At 38.4% G+C, this 17,503-nt stretch overlaps 1 protein-coding gene across 12 annotated transcripts in view; it reads left to right on the top strand.

Moving 5' to 3' along the window:
- The window catches only part of usp10 (ubiquitin specific peptidase 10), a 36,673-nt gene that overhangs the window by 4,665 nt on the left and 14,505 nt on the right, over nucleotides 1-17,503 (top strand). For 3 of the 12 annotated variants that reach the window (XM_088938830.1, XM_088938825.1, XM_088938832.1), the window contains exons 2-9: nucleotides 5,573-5,641; nucleotides 7,606-7,651; nucleotides 8,223-8,282; nucleotides 9,634-11,022; nucleotides 14,663-14,754; nucleotides 15,839-15,948; nucleotides 16,821-16,879; nucleotides 16,975-17,078. In XM_088938830.1, coding sequence (XP_088794956.1) covers nucleotides 5,573-5,641; nucleotides 7,606-7,651; nucleotides 8,223-8,282; nucleotides 9,634-11,022; nucleotides 14,663-14,754; nucleotides 15,839-15,948; nucleotides 16,821-16,879; nucleotides 16,975-17,078 — 1,929 coding nt within the window. Of the gene's footprint in view, nucleotides 1-4,658; nucleotides 5,320-5,572; nucleotides 5,642-7,605; nucleotides 7,652-8,222; nucleotides 8,283-9,633; nucleotides 11,023-14,662; nucleotides 14,755-15,838; nucleotides 15,949-16,820; nucleotides 16,880-16,974; nucleotides 17,079-17,503 lie in introns of those variants that run through there. The other 9 variants (XM_088938828.1, XM_088938823.1, XM_088938827.1 and 6 more) reach the window with 6 other exon arrangements.

Raw genomic sequence — 17,503 nt, 5'->3', positions numbered from 1 at the left:
GATTGTGAACAGGGCTTAATTGCAAATCTGTTTAGGTGTTTTCCAAATGGACTTGTAAAGCCATGACAAGTATTGAACTTTTTAAAAATACAACAGTACTCTGGGATGTTTAGACCACGTGCAGAATTGTTCAGGAATAAAATTTAAGGCTGAGTTACTGAAACTGCTTTTTTCACCGCTGTGAAACATGTTTCCTGATTTATAGATGCAAATACCTTAATAAAATATCAGCTTCACGAATCATTGTCGCAGATGGATTCGTGTTTCTCATGGGTTGTTTTTTTTTCATAGCAGGTCTCTGCAGCACAGAGTGAGTTTCCAGGAGCATGACCAGAAAAACCTGTACTGCAGCTTCAGTCAATAATTGTTGCATCATTGCCTGTAGTTTTCTTAAAACTATAGACACTACTGTTTTAGTGTCATTAAAGGTTTCCTTCCACAGTGACATCTGTCCTGGAAAAAAGTAAAAGTACTTGCATCCCTTAATAGAGAGTTGAATACATATGTTTATTACAATATATATGTAGAAAGCATTTATGTTTATTTAATGCCTTCTTGAATTCCTTTCTCTGGAAAAATGAAGTTTAATTGTGGTACTTGCTTCAGTGCAGAGCAGGCCCAGCACTCATTTATCGGCATGATGCCACTGTACATCATGACAGGTTTGGGATAATTGCAATTTTTTGTAATTCAGCCTAAAATTGATGAGGCGTGTGTTTAATATTTAGTAATGGGTTCACTTTTTACATTTCAAATGTTTTTTTTTCTACTTGCAAGTTGCAGAGTTAGACTTGTTCTCACCCGTTTCCCTGGCTGGGGCAACGATCCTGTAATTTCAGATTTGTCAGAAGAGCATATTTAAATTCACAGAAGGCTAATTTGCAATAATTCCCACTCTAAATGAAGTGGGGGGAGTTGAGGAGCTTAGTGTGGTACGTGCGGCATTCTATGTAGAAAGCAGCAAAGGGAAATTCTTTCTGTTGTAACAGTATTAACTGTCTACAGGCCATTGGATTATAGCTGTTTGTCACTTTAATGCCATTTCAGCGGAGTAGGTTCTCATTTCCAAAGAATTACACATGCTTGAGCTGCACTTTCTTTTGTCTTGCAGTGCTTTTTATATCTGGCTGTTAAATTTGCAGGCAGGATTAGTTGCCTTGTTTCCAGCTTGTTTCATCGTCATTGCCCTCGACACATGTAACCCTTATTTCTAAAAGTTAAAGCACTGACCTGTCCTTTACTAATGGTTGTACAGTCCCTCTATTTCATTTGCATTTCAGAATCTGTATTTTACACCTCTCCATTTAATCCTGTTTCATAAAGTTGAATTTTGATTGAGTTCAGGATTCCTTGAAATTCTGAACAATGGAAATTTCGTAGATCAGTGTTTCCTGTCGGACAGATATATCTTCTGCAGTTTGTCTGCTTTGAATGCTGTACTGCAAGTGATAGTTTTTCTTTAATGCAGCTCTGTCTGTGATCGGTAAGTGCCACAGACATTCAATTGCACAGCTCGTGCTGCTGGGATTAAGTTAATTATAGCTAGCAAGGGAAAACGCAGGTTGTCCGCATAGAGGCTTGTGGCCAAAACAGGGTGTGGTGTTCAGTTGCAAAGTCCTGTGAAGTCTGCCATGTCAGGTTGTGTGCCTGTCACTTATTTTAACACCTGCTTTAGGTATACAAGGTGGATTTACTATTTTCATCATCTTATAATTATTGAAACTGTGGATAGGATCTTCAGCATAGGCCTGCGTGAACTAGTATCTTAACCTTGTAGGGATTTAGAGTATGATTTTCAGTGGTTACTTTGGATTACTTACATTTAGCACATTTCACATTTGGAAGAATCTTTTTAATATCAACCTTTTCCAAAACAAACTTAAAGAAATTAAGTCAAATCCTACACCTTCCATTACATGCTGAGAAAGCCCCACTGACAGTGAAAGGTATTTAGTTTGAAGAATTAGTGTTCTTAAAATTATGCACAACTTTAGTAGTTTTAAGTTAAGCGTTAAACTGGCCAATATAATCTTTAAATAAAAATAAGTACTGAGCAAATAACTAGGTTTCCAGATATTGAATTCCAAAAGTTGTTGTAAAGACATTCCCCCCCGCCCGTTTTGTGGAAGTTTGTTTGATGACTGGGCAACACTAGTTTATTCTTAAGTGTGCTTGGACAAATATCAGGGTCCCAGATTAAGCAAGATGGCATCCTGGATTGTGTATTAGAAAACCCTCCTTATGAATAACTACAGCAGTTGACTTGAATTAGGCAGGATTCATCCGCAATCAAAGCCTTTTCAGTTTTGTACCCAAAAAGTTAATTGTTCTTATACCCATCTTGCAAATTGCTCCTTTATATAAACCTTCTGGCTCCAGACTTTAAAGCTGCATATTCTGGTACCATTCTATCATTGTACTATTGAGTGATTGTATGAGAAAATGGTTTTCTGCATAAAACAAGATGGCTGCCTACCCGATTTCTTGTTTTTGTAGTTGATGCACAGGACGTCTGCTTTAAAACGTTTTGCCCATTGACACCAAACATAAGTATCATGCCAGTAGGCATTATGTTAACATCTGACATTTTTTCTAGCATCTACCTGAATGTCACTCAATTCACAACTCAGACTTCATCAGTCTTGGGCACTGTTGTGCCTAATTAATCGGAATATGCCAGGATTCATGAGATACTCATTTTTACATGATGTACAGCTCACAAGTTGCTTTATTAATTTGAAGAACTATTTTTTTTGGTCAATATTGTGTACATATCTAGTCATAAAAACAGTTTTTTTAAGTCCCAACTTGAAAGGGACTTAGTAAATCTTATTAAATGAGTTAACTGCAGGTTGAGATATGTAGTTTCAGTTCATAGTTATTTTAAGAGTCCTTAACAGTATGAAGAGAACATTGCAAAGGGAATTTGGCAATTGACAACTCTTATTGAGCTTTGAGATTTAAATAACAGTAAATCCATTTAAACTTTGATTGCTGTTGGTTGTTTAACACAAATCAGACATTGCCAAGTAAAAGGCTGAAACAGTGCAAAAATAGCATCTTTAAAAGCATATTTGCTTTTTAAAGTGGTCTCTTTTTACTTTTAATGCCCTTTAAGAATAAGTTATTTTAGCTAAATACTCAGGACAAGGTGCTCGTAGATGTGATGTTGTGCTTTTTCTTTTAAAGCATTTTATGTGGTCTTGCAGTTCTTTCATAACATTTCAAGAAATACACAGTCATAAAACATTTGTTTTGTTTTTCACATTACATTTAACATTCATTTAAGACAAAAATGCTCTGAAACCCTGTTTGGTATTTTTGAAAAGGTAAATGCATAGTTTTAACATAAATCACTTTTTGTACCTTTTGAACATTTTGTTGAAAAACATTCTTGGACCCTTGGCCTCTTGCTGCGTTTGCATGGGCTAATTCACTTTCCTGTTACTTCATAACAGCCTCATGTGCAGGGCTCAAATTTTACCTCAAATGCCTGTCTCTGCTGCAAACTATGGTGTCCTGGTAAGTCCAAACAGCATTTTGTATTTTATATCTTTTGGCCCTGATCACAGGATCCCACTTCAGTTGTGGATACATGGTTAACTTGGTCTTTAAACGTAAACATTGACTGCTATGTGCAAAATCATATTAATCATTTAACCTGTTACACTCCCAACTTGCATAAATATTTAAAAAATGGGAATAAGATTGTTTTGCATTCATCTTTTTCTGAAAAATTAAGATCACTTTATTAGCCATATACAATTTCTTGCATTAGGAATTTCTTTTCCCATACCCCAGCTTGCTCTCCATGGTGCTGGGGTATGTGAAAAGACAAATTCCTAATGCAAGAAATTGTATATGGCCAATAAAGTGATCTTTTCAGAAAGTTGGGATTACTTTTTATTCCTTTCCAAATTTGTGATTGCTGTGAAATAAGCCTGACTTATTGCACAAGCCCTGGGTGAGTGAAGGTTTGTGAACACTCTCCAATGACATGTCAGATTCCTGAATGACTTTTGACAGTGGACATCTATGGAGCCTTAAAGAAGAGTAAATGCCAATTAAATGAAAATAATGCTTTCAGTGTGTTGGCTCTACTAATGAAGAGAGGGGGCTGATACTTGCGTTGCCACTTGCAAGATCTTTGTCATGGTTGGCTGATAACATACTGAATTTGAACCAACAGCACCTGGACTTCCGGGCTCAGCTTGCAAGCCTGGGCAAGCAACACTACAGGTTTGAGAAGCTGTAGGTTTTAACTGTTCTTGGTATGTAAGTAAGTGATGTACCTGGAACTTCTCTACTTTTGTTGTAGATGTAGACTCTGGTCTTGATTGCTATGTAGGGATTGGAAGGCATTCTGTGTCAAAGCACTATTACTTCAGAAAGTAGGATAAGATTTGAGCCTTGAGTGTTCTGTGGCTTGATATTACATGATTTTACCAAAGCTGTAACATTTTGAACTAGCTTTGCAATACATCGTATTAAGCGTTGTAGGACATCAAGTTTAAAAATTAAAACAAGTGCAGTAGAATTTTTTTTTACTGGGCATCAGTGCGATTAAAATTCATGTCAACTTGTAGCTCAAGTTTGCTTCCAGTGGTCCCATACTTGGATGATCATCTTACCAGTTGAGTTGCATTTATGTAAAAACAAGATTCTGATCTTGGTTAGAAATGTTAAGCCATTTGTAATAGTTTTCAATTCATTTAACAGAATGATGCAAGTCTCTGAGCAAATTATAATCGATCTGCTTTATATTAACCTCAAGATGCACTGGAGACAAGCTGTTTCTGTGTAATATGTCATTTAAAACAGTTAGTTGGGACAGATATTTAACAGCCGATTCACTTATTAATGAAGGCACAAAGAAAAGCCTTGTACCATGTTAATGCAGAATGACTCATCAGATTTGTTACCCTTTACTTATGAACCACAACGTGTGTTGCAATCCAGGAAAACAAAAACTCCTTTCCACAACCTTGATTGCACCTGGACAGTGTAATCTTTGCTTTATGCAAAGTTAATCAATATATTGATAAGACGTGGATATGAATCGTGGCAGTGCATTTTCAACCTGCTTTGCTAGAGCTGGGTATACAGACAAGGGACTTTGAAAGAATGCAAAATCAGAATCGTATCTTGGTTTATGATGTTTATATAGCATAATTGTTGTTCCTTGCTCCTTTTTTAAGTGTCTTAATTAAATTAGCAGTGGATTTATGCGTTGAGTTAACTGATTCGTAGATCTCTAGTATTAGATTTATGGCAAAACAAGACAGCTGGCTGGAGGGAAGGGTAACAAGACCATTCAAGGTTGGTACTTATAAATCATACACTGAGTCATCTGCTTAGAATGGATTCAGACGTCCTCTGCCCTTTTGTCTTTTAGTTCATAATCGGTGCAGTTTTTGGATTGTCTTTACAGGTTGTTGGAACTTTTATTTTGCAGCTAAAGACACATTAGGTGATTTTTAGAGGTGCGGACTGTTTGCATTCATAAATCCTTATAAGGGTTTAAATGTGAATAAAATGTTTTTTCATAGCATGATTTTCTTCTGTTTTTCAGTACATCTTTGGGGAGTTCAGCCCTGATGAGTTCAATCAGTTCTTTGTGACCCCTCGCTGTTATGTTGAGGTAAAAACTTAATTATTCCTGTTATCATTCAATCTTCTGTGATAATTTGTTTGATCTTCCAAGGTGTCCTTCTGCAACAGACTGTGCATACTTTTTGCAAGTGTCTGAAGTGTTAAACTAATTGTATGCCTTTGTAATGACCGTTTGTTCTGCCTAAGAAGGACTGGAGGGAAAATTATAAATTTGTCATGTAGATTTTGACAGTCTTTTAAAATGATCTTCTGTTTTGTTTATTTTTTTATGTTCTATGCACTAATGTATGAGCACAGAAAATTGCAGTTTGACTTTCAGTAATGAAGAATTGTTAGCACTGGGTGGGGGGTTCATCATTTCAAGCAAGTCATCACACGCAAGAAGTTCAAAGCCTTGGTTCTCCATTCCTGGCCATCACAAATTACCAGCCTTATTTATGCAGGGAGTGTTTTTCACTCATTGCGGAAATCTACAATGCGGAAGAGATGTTTAAAAAAGTCCGCAAGAACAAATAAAAGTGAGGAAAACTGAAAAATCTATTTCTCTTTCAACTGCAGGGTAACTGTGGCACAGATGTGTTTGTTTTTAAAAGAGACAATCCTGTACAAAGAAAAAGTAGATGCAAATATTAACATTTTTGCCAAAAGGTAAAACATTTAGGCAATAGCTCCAACCTTACTTTTTCATTCCATTGTTAGAAAATCCATAGTGTATTGGAAAACAATTTGGTGGATTTACAAAGAAAACTATGGAAGGTTGGTACAGAAATCACTACCTTCTTCTGTGATGGAGTGAATAGTGCATGTGCCTGGAAAAGGCTTATGCTGTGCAGTTTAAAGAAGCCTGCATGAGTGATCTCAAGAGTTATGAGCAAGACAATGTGTTTGTACCACGTAATAGTGTCTGGCTCATGACTGCTGCTCAGGCTTCATTTCTGCAAAATCTGGATACAAGAACTCTTGCCCACCATTGTTTTCGTTTGGCGTCATTTGCAATGCAGCTCTTTCAGTGAACCATCTTGAAGAAATGCGATACAAATACAAGCGCCCACCCAGAAAGACACTTCAAAGCAGTTTGTACCTGCATATGATCCATCCAGGCAGTGGACATCAACTGACAGTTAAAAATTGTAGATATCGGTCGAGAGTGGTAATGATTTTGTTTTGAAAGGATTACAACTCACTGTCGTTGGAAAGCAATACTCATTGTTTTGTGAACATGCAAAATAATCTCTCAGACTGGGTGAATATTTTGGAAACTATTCTAAAAATAACTTTGTGCAGCAACCTGAAGAACAAAAATATTCAATGGAACAGTGGTCAAGAAACCTTCCGTTTGCCTGGTCCTGTAACACTGGTGGTCTTCTTGAACATGTCGTTACCGCTGTGCTTTCAAATTTCAGGCACCTCTTTTTCAAAGATACTCCTTAGTCATTTGTAAAATTATGCAACAGCCAAGAATTTCTCTGATGGAGAAGAATTGCATTTTAAAAACTAAAAATGTCACTTTATGTTGCTGTGGATTTTAGAATCCAGTCTAATTGGGCATTTCTTTGCTGTGTGTCACGACAATATAATGCATATGTATTGTATTATGAAAACATACAGTTACAGTGCTTTCAGAATTAAAATGTTTAATGACTGACATGTTTGAAAGTTAGAATAAATTCAGTTTTACAATACTGAACAGTTATAAAGTGGTGATCTTTTAGCTCGATGTTAATTGAATTCCAGGCAGAACATCCAAGCTGATGAAACATTTTGGTTTAAATGTTGGCATTTAACAGTTATTGGTTTTGAAAGTCATTTGCAATGCATTCAAGTGGTGTTAATTTTGTGTTTTTAAATCTTGATTCATTACCTGAAATGGATGTTGTATATTTTTATAACACTTACCAGTAGGTACTCATAACGGGCACCTGAATAAGCTGTCTAATTTGCTTTATTTAAAAAAGAGCATTAGACCACAAAATTGTTTTTTTTCTTTCACAGCTTCCCCCGTTCAATGACAAAGTTTCACGTGTCAGTCAATCCTCAGGTAAGAACAGATTTTAGAATTGGTTTGATCCCAAAATATGTGAGCAAGATGGATGCAAAGGCCTTCTCATTTGTAACTTCTCATTTTGTGAATAGCTGACAGTACTCAGCAGTGTATGTTTGTAATCCCTGCACTGTTCTGTGATGTTGCAATCAGGTTTTGTAATAAAACACCAATTAGATGACATTTGGAACCCGTCCAGGTTCTGTGATCAGATTAAGAAGTGCCTCACATCTAGAAAAGATGCACAGAGCTTCTAATTAAGAAGCAGTTTGTTTAATAGGTTAAATGAATTATATTGCAATGGAGTCGGTCTGGTCTGCACAATGATTTAAAACTAAAAAGTGACTGTATTTTTCAAATGAGAAATAGATTTCATTAAGCTTTTCCAACAAGAGGAGACCCAACCATGTGTTTTACTTAATGTAGTTTCAATCCTTTTGTAATTCATTGTGATTCATTTTTCTCGAGAAGCCTTTAATTCCTACTAAAACCTAATGATTTTGAAAAAGAAAATCCTTCATCTTTCTTTAATCTGTATATTTATCACAAGTTTGTATTAATTATTTAGGACGTTACTGTACTCCTGCTGTGCCTTTCCTTACGGAAACGATGAAACTGCAGGTTTGCGGTGAGTTCTGGGTCTGATACAGGGGCCCCTTTTGCTGCAGATTTGAGACCCAGGTCTAAAAGCTGGTGGCTTTCTAAACACTCTGCCTTTTATTCTTTCATCTTTGTCTGTAAGATCTGAAAGGCTTTGCATGCTTAGATGCCATTAAATTTCTCACAGTTATTCTTGAAAATTGCACAGCAGTCCTTCATGGGATTATATTGCATTTCAGATGTTTTACATTTTTCCTTGTTGAATGAGGTATGGCAACAAAGGTGCTTCTGTACTGATTCCTGGGGGTATGGATGATTTAAAGGGATGCTAACACTAGCTTTTATGAAAATTGTCAAGTTTTTTTTTTGCTTTATAAAATTCGTTTCACATCAGTTTGTGCTTGAATGTTTGCTTTAAATTCGAACCTGCGAACTAACAGAGACCTGTAATTTTTTTTTAAATGAAAGGAATGAGTGCCACAGACCTTTTTAACCTTAGGAGTCTTCCTGCTAGTCTTGCTTGGTACCTTTTCCCATTGGTGTGGGGCTGAGATATGGCCCGCTGTTTGTCTTGGTAGCCCAGCATTTCAGAATTTCCTCTTTAGCTTTGGGAAACAGGTTACAATCTGAGCTGTGCTAATTCTCTCTCTATATTCATTTTCATATTCATTCTTCTAGGTATGGTATATGCATCACTATGATTTTTTTAGTCTCATTTAGAACTGGCTTAAAAGGAAGGTGATAGATTGTTAATGCATATAAAATCTATGCTTCTACGGGGGTTCAACATCCATGGACCCCTCTGCCATCTTTTTAAAAAGGTGATAGCAGGGAATGGGTTGAAATAGATTTACTTAATAAAATGCCTATAGTGTTTAGCTGATGTTTTGCTTTAAAGTGAAGATAGCACCTCATTTTTCCTCAGTTAATATCTTATTAAAATAAAAATGTATTTCTCCTCCACGGAACTCACTGTTTGTCACTTGTCTAAAAGGTTAGAAGTTCCAGTGGGTTTAAAGAGCAGTTTCTTACTTTAATAACTGTTTAATTATATACATAAACAGTATAAAGCAGAGTAGCCTCTGGTTTATTTCCATAAAGCAGAGTAGCCTCTGGTTTATTTCCATAAACCAGAGATTAAAACACCAAGAAAAGTCAGTAAATGTTTTAAAATTTGAATGATAAGTTACTATGCTGAAACTTTGTCATATGTCAAACATTTCACAAAGTGTCAGGTGTTTGGTCCTCTTGAACAGTGACAGTTTACACTTAAGTGATTCACAGAGCAGGGGCTAAGGTCACTGATGTATTCGTTACCCCCCCCCCCAGACTTGCAGACTTGGAGTTCCAACCCTAATTCGTTTTTTGCCAATTCACAGGTGAGGACTATCAGCGCATTGAGTTTGGTGTGGATGAGGTTATCGAACCGGAGCCTGTGGGAGTGAAAGATTCCATGTACAAAGTTTCCAGCACTCTGAACCCCCAGGCTCCAGAGTTCATCCTGGGCTGTCAGCCCTCACAGAAGGTCTTGGACAGCTTGCAGGCCAGCGGCAGCCGCGAGTTCGACTCCGTCGACTGCCAGGATTCGGAGCTCCCGGCCTTGGATGGCAGCCAGGCATGCCAGGACATGGACGGGGCCCCCGGCAGCCTTGGCCCTAGAGAAAGGAAAAAGAAGAAAAAACGACCGCCTGGGTACTACAACTACCTGGAGGGCTCCAGCAGCAGCAGCAGCAGCAACGGCAGCAACAACAACAGCAGCAGCGGCGGCGGCGGCGGAGCTCAGGCCCACTCCGACGCGCAGCTGGTGGTGGGGCTGGTGAACGGACATGCTGTGGCAACCGGAAGCCTTGGGTCGGAGGAGATTGGAGGGGAAGCAGAAGCGGCGGCTGTGTCGGGGGCTGAGCTTCCCAGGGGCAGCCCTGCCAGCAAAGGCGCCCCTGCCGTTGCTGCCACTGGTTCTATCGCAACAGTTTCAGTAACCAACAATCAGAGGACTTGTGAAAGCCCTGATGAATCCTCTTCGGACTTCACTAGTGGAGCTGCATCATTATCAGACAGTAACAATGTGGTTTCCTCTTCCTCTTCCTCGCATAGCAGTGGGGTGGCAGAGGGAGGCAGGACTGCTGAGCAGCCGCCTGAGCCCTCCTCTCTGGAGACCCCCGAACTGCTAGCCAGCAGAAGGGACAGCCCCAGTCCCACTTCTCTGCTCCTCTCATCAGCAAGAGCATCCTGCATTGTTGCTACTACTGCTGCTGCTTGCCTCAACGCTGCCAGCGCCTCTGCCACTACTGACGCAGCCCACGCTGCTGCTGCTGCTGCTGCTGCTGCTGCTGCTGCTGCTGCTACTACTGATGAGGAGGAGGGCGGGCACAGCGGGGCTCCGAATGGGCTGCCAGCGCCCGAGTCTCAGGACAGCGGGGAAGCGCCGGAGGACTCGTCCGAGCCGGCTGAGCCACGGCAGCACCAAGCGGGGGCCCCAGCCTCGCCCGGCGCCGAGGCCAAGCCCGCAGGGGAGCAGGCCCAGTCCCCCCCTCTGCTGGCCGCGCCCGGGGCTCCTAGTGGTGCAGCCAACCCTCCCAAGTCCTGGGCTAGCCTCTTTCACAACTCGAAGCCCTCGCCTGGGGGGCCGGCAGCTTACGTGGAAATAAAAAGCGTGCCGGCCGCGGTCGTCGCTACCCAGGCTACAGCTCAGACAGCGGAAAAGCCAGGAGAGGCGATGGAAGGCCCTGTCCACGTATCTGAGGATCCCATGGCCCCGAAGATTGCAGGTAGTGTACCCCAAGTGTCGCTCATACACACCCAGGACTTTGTACATTGAATCTTTACTTCCCCTTAGGTCGTTGTGGCTTGAAGGATAAGCACAATGTTGTCTAGTTTGTGCGGTAGGAATTTCAGATGGGGGGGGGGGATTGATTTTAGTAGAATTAAAATGCATGTCAGAATTTTAAATCGGCAACATGCCCTTTCAATCCATTTGCAGTTTGCTTTTCTGGTCTTCGGCGAATAAAAGTTGGTTCCTCCACAAGGTGGCACCATGAAAGCATTTGCTTTTAAAGATTTATCAGATGCAATATTTGCCTTAGAGGTCTTTTAGAGGTGCCTTGTGTGACTAGTAAAAAAGCCCTTTTTCTTGAGAGAGAAATACATGAAACAGTTTTCATTATTCTAAACTTAAATTGTGGAACACCTCCTTGAGATGGGCCGTTCTGGCTTTGAATGTTGCGTCGCAGCAGGTATTGTTACAGCTGTGACTGTGAATTGGGTTTCCCTCAGTGTCCCGGAGGCATGTGAATTACAGCTGTATGACACAAGGTGGAGCTGAAACACTAATAATGGGACTGCTTTTTTCACCACTTGGATTGGCTTACTGTTAGGGCCTTTCTTTCCCAAACAAGGCTTTTGAACATTTTTCATAATGTGTTTTTGAATTTCAGGCATGTTTATTTTAATGTAGTGTCAGAGCCCTTTTGTCTTAATTGTTACAAACCAAATTAAAACTGATAGTATTTATCCGGGCTGTGTTCAAAGGATAGATTGCAAGGTTTATCAGTAGCTCCTCACTGTTAAAGATATTTTTGTTAAACTTTGTTTGTCAACATTGATTGGAGTCAAAAGACAAGCTGTAAACTCTGAACACTATGGTCGCTTTGCTTAAGTAGATTAAATGCAACTATCTAAACAATCATTGTGTAATTTCTTTTTATGCTTTTATTTTCTTGTAGTGGAACATTCTTTGCTTACATCCCCTTATAAGCATTTATCTCCTCCAAGCAGAAATTCTCCATATCTTTAAGATGGTTTTAAATGGTTTTCAAGCTTGTTCTTTACCTTTAATAATTGTACAGTAAAATTTTGAATTATCTGCAAATATCTTGAGAAACTACTTAAGTAGCAACACTACTGAGAAGTCCTAATTTGGTTCTAAAACTCCTTTTTGTCCACTTTGTGTGATTTGTTAATGGGTAAAAGCCTTGAGCATAAGTGAAGCAGGGATCTAGACTCTATACCCAAAGTCTAATTCTTAAAATGAATACATTTGCATATTTTGTGAGCCTTGAGTTTCCTTGGTGAATAGTTTTTTACTGTACGGTTCTTGGTTTGTCTTGGTCACCAGAGCAAACATTGGTGCATCAGATCTCTGTTTTGCCAGGAACAATTTTATTTAGGTTTAAAATGTCTTAATAACCGTGATCAGCGTATACATTTTTATGCCACAGTCTGTTTTCAACACACAGCACATGCCACGATCTGTTGAAGGTTAAATACGGCACTCGGATTTTTTAAACTATGGGGGGCAGAAGAGTTTTTATAATAAAGTTTAGGAATTCTGTCTGCAGTGGTATATTTCTATATAGTTGGTATATAGTTTTCAAGTCTCCAAGTAAGCTTGAAAAGTTTTGCCCATTTTAATTCTTAAGTAGGATGCCCTGTAAAGCTGTTCATATCCCCGAATTCCAAAATGTTTCATTTTGCAAAGCAGACTGACTTTCTTTTGCATGTTTTTCTTTAAAAAAGGCATGAAAATGTTATGATAACTGAAGGCTTCCTGCTGTTTGTCAAGTCTGTCTGTCCTGGGTAGTATTGGCTCTTCATTTGGATGAAGATTTGATTTTCATCCTTAATGTATGGTCTTGCCAGATGTTTTTTAGGTCTTATCTACTGGAGAGAGAACAAAGATGTTATTTTTTAGTTTATCATATCCTATTAATTTCAGGACGCTACTAAATAAAGTGCTGTTTGCAGTTTGTATTCTCCCCTTTTTTGTTCCCGACAGTTTTAGTCAGTGTTAGGACTGCCAGATTAACTTGAAAGCTGAAATGAGTAGTTTAACAACCTAGAATTTAAGAATTCTACACTTATTTGGTTATTTTCTCTTTGGTCCACAACAAAACATCTGTTTTGCACACTTACAGAGGGTGTGGCCTTATAGTTTAATAATGAAATGTATGTCATTTTCAAGAGAAATTCAAAATAAAACATCAAATATCCAACAATGGAATGCATAGTGAGCATCAATATCTATTTTATTAATTTAAAAAAGGAACAAAGTTTGGATATTGTTTACTTGATTTGAGTGACTGATTCATTAATTTTTAATGACATGTCTGAGTAACTTTGTTATATAAGCACTAAATCACGTAGATGGAGTTGATTGGGCACAGGTAATGAAGTGACTTAACCTGTTGAATGTCAAACTGATCAAATGCAAGGTTTGATTTGATTCCCCACTAATCAAGAAAGCAATGCCTTCTTGTTGTATTCGAGGCTGGTCTAAAACAGCTGTATGCTGTTTGGGATGCTTTTTGCCAGGATTTCCTAATCTGATGAGGTGTAGTAGCAAAACGCTCTTGGAGATGCATGATCTGGATATTGGTAATAAGGGGATTTGATGACAGTTCAGATTTTAATGTTATGGTTGCCCCAAGTTAGCATCTTCTGTGATTGCATTATTTCTCTTAATGCATCAGTAACTGAATGTGCATAGGTGACAAATGGTCTTTTTTTATTCCTGGACTTGTTTCTTATGTCAAACTAAGTGCAACACTTAAGTGTAGCAATGTTTTGAAGCCACAATTTTGTATAGAATTTCCACAAAATGATCAACTGTACGCTCGCCGATCAGAAAAGCGTTATCTAATGCATTGGGCCTCTGTGAGTTCATGAGCAGCTTGAATGGGACCGTTTTTATATTTGTCACTGTGTTCTAGACCAGCTATCTTCATTTAAGGCTAACTGGTGAGAAAAATGTATGGGAGTATATTGTGCCTCCCACCAGTTTAAGACAGGATTGACATCTGGAGGTTTTTTTGGCCCACCCCAATGAAAGTGGTGGAAGGACAATATTTTTATGCTCTTCAGGCCGACCATAGCAGCACCTGCCCATGAGAACTTTTTTACTGGAGGTTTCTAATATTTTGGCCAGTGAGTTTATAATTAATATTATAATTAATTAACCACTGTGCACTGTGGTTAAAATGATTTTGACAACGTCCTATAACTTTGGGTGTTGCTTCAATCGTGATGTGTGGCCCATTAAAGCAAGCTGTGTACTATGTAAAACAGAGAAAATGTATTGCAGTATGACTTTGCTATTTGTGTTTTCTCTGTATGTTGTCCTATGTGTATTAATCCTGTTTCCTAATGTGTAGGTTTAAAAAAGTCAAAGCTGCAAATGTTTGTACTAGCATGGACTGTTGCACAAGAAAGGAATAACTAATATGTTCATATTATAACTTTTAGGACCTTTGTGTTTTACTCATAGGATTTACCTTTGTGACATTGGTTTCTAAAGTATATTGTTTGGGAACTCCTGTGCTCTGTTCTGTTTAGCATGAAAAAATCAGTGTTATTCTCAGTGTAAATAGGAGGGAAACTCAACTTCATTGTTGTATTTCTTTACATCCTCAGAAATGATAGAGAATGTCAAGTTGATACACAAACCAGTGTCTTTGCAACCCAGAGGACTGATCAACAAGGGGAATTGGTGCTATATCAACGCTGTATCCTTTTATGTGTTTCTTCACTCAGAAGATTGTGGGTTTTAATGACATATGGGTGGTATTCTTTTTTTGCAATTAAACTCTTGACAACTACAAGGTCTGATACTAGAATAGTTGTTCCCTCGTAACTCAGGTTGGAATTAAAGTTCATGTTGAAGTGAATAATACCTTAATAGTACGGTTAGAGTACAGCAAAAATGTCATCAAAAACTTTAAGGAAACTTTTTCATTTGCCAAGTAGGATTACTTGCAGTTTTTTCTGTTCATTGACTTTGAACTGTATAGGAAATGAACTCTATACCTTGAGGGGGAGCAGGTGTCCCAGTCTAGAGACCAGATAATATTTCACAACAGTATTACAGATTATTACTCAATTCTATTTAACTGAAATTCTTTTAACTCTTTCATTACACAACCTGTACGGACCAGCTTCTGTTACTTTTGTATGTGTGGGTAGCTGATGGCAGGACCTCAAGGGTGTATCTGTCACATGTGTTGGTTGATTGGTTGCTTGGATGTCAGTGACCACTGACTGATCTTAAAAGCTAGTGTCTTTGGCAGCTGCTGTTTGTCATGACGGCTTTTTTAATTTTATAATTGTTATAGAGTACTTTTGTAACTGGACAGACAATACAGCTTAGGATAGGGGTCTTGCAGGTTTGTTTAGATATTGACTTTGTATATTTCACCTTTTCTAAATCTTTTCACAATACAGCTGACCCAGAATATTAATACTTTTTGCATGAATTTGGCATTTTATGGTTATTTTGCAGCATTTCCTGGATGCTTTTGGAATTTGTCTGCATTTAGGAAAAGTAAACCCAGCATGAACTAAAATTGCTCAGCAAGAGTTAAAAGGTCTTTTCAGGAGCTTACCCAAGGTGCAAGTCATTTCAAGTGCTTTCTAAAGACATTTCCTTTGTTTTAGATAAGGTATTTAACACACAGATCATATGTGATGTTTAACACTGGGTGTTCTTAGAGTAGTTGATGGAATAATTGTCATGCCAGGGGCATTTTTATGGTGCTTGGCAGGGATTTTGACAGCACTCAAGTTGTTTTTCTGTGACGTTCTATCCCTAAGACACTGCAAGCTCTTATTGCTTGCCCACCAATGTATCACCTGATGAAATCCGTTCCCATGTTCAATGAGACACAGCGGCCATGCAGTTCCACTCCCATGATTGACAACTTGTAAGTACTGAATGTTCCAGCTCTCATGTTTGATCATGATAAAGCTATTGGTGTGGAGTTGTAATAACAAAGCAAGCTTGAAATGTGTATCTTTAATTTTACTTTTGATGTACACAATGATTGGAGGTTCTCTTGACTTTATTTGCTAAGATTTAGGTCCTTCCTGCTGCACCACTTAGAGTCTGCACGCAAACATTGAATGAGTAGCTTTTTTCAATCAAAAGTGCTTCTTTTTAAATGTTTTAACATTTTTTGAAGTGATAGCTCCAAAAAAAAACTTTAATGGGGGTACTACATACATATTGTCAACTTTTTGCCCTCAGTATGGTTTAATAAGGACATCCAAGCCAGAAGTGGTATGATACAGCTTCCGAGACATGGGTGAATGTTGGCATTTTTCAGCCGGTCTTTAACAAGATAGAGCTGGGCGATAATTCGATAACGATAATTTTCCTCGATATAATTTTAACAAAAGTGCGATAAATGTTCGATATATATGTTTATGCTTTGAGCATGATATGCGCATGCGCACAAAATACTGCGCGAGTGCGCGTGCATATTGCAGACCGGGCAGCTAACAGATTTATTAAATGTTTCTGCTGTTTAATTAAAAGTTGTTTAATTTACCAGTTAACTGTCTGGTTTCTTCAACTTTCACTCAGGAGAAAAAATCTGTCTTTAAACTTGAAAGAAATAATTCTTTTACATTTACCGTGATAATTATCGATATTGACTGATATTTTATAATTTTAATTATAATTTTTAGTTATAATTTTTAATAAAAGAACCTATGGTGTCTGAAGGAATGTTTGAAAACTACAGAGAGCAACAGTCTGAATTTTTTCTTACTAAGACTACAATTTATATTGCAGTGTCCGTCTTGTGAATGAGTTCAGTAATATGCCTGTCCCTTCTAAGGCAAAGCAACAAGGTAGGTCCTTGAATTACTAATTTTATATATTTCTTTTACTTGTTGCTGATAATTAAGTAGTGTCTTTGTTTGTTTTGTGTTTTTATGTACTGTAGCAGCTGGAGACAAAATAATGAAAGACATTCGACCAGGAGCTCCTTTTGAACCCACTTATATCTACAGACTACTCACAGTCATAAAGTCTAGTCTCTCAGAGAAGGTAAGCGATTATCTGAGCATTTCATAAAGTCTCTTAAGGCAGCAAGCCATGGTCTTAACAGCTTTTTCATGTTATGCTTAAGATTTTGAAATCAGTTATGACATTTTATATTGGCTATGTATTTTTCACTGGAGGGCATGCTTCCTGGACAGATGCCAATTCCTATAACATAGTATGACTATAGCCAAGCTTTCATGTCGTATGTCTACATCAGTAGTTCGTACTTCCAGGTTTTCATCGACTCTGGTATTTAAAACCATGCAACTCTGGGATTTGAAACCACATCACATACCATGACGCTTCCATTCTTGTGTTCCATTGAGATGTCACGCACTGTCTTAGCACATTTAGAGGACTTACCTGTCCGTGCAGATGAGTTCTGTCTGTACCTGCTGGGTGAAAGTATGTGCAAGTAAAGTATACCA

Source organism: Atractosteus spatula, chromosome 21 (assembly GCF_055471065.1).
Source record: "Atractosteus spatula isolate fAtrSpa1 chromosome 21, fAtrSpa1.hap1, whole genome shotgun sequence".
Classification (NCBI taxonomy): domain Eukaryota; kingdom Metazoa; phylum Chordata; class Actinopteri; order Semionotiformes; family Lepisosteidae; genus Atractosteus; species Atractosteus spatula.
This window is presented reverse-complemented; position numbering and strand designations above follow the sequence as displayed.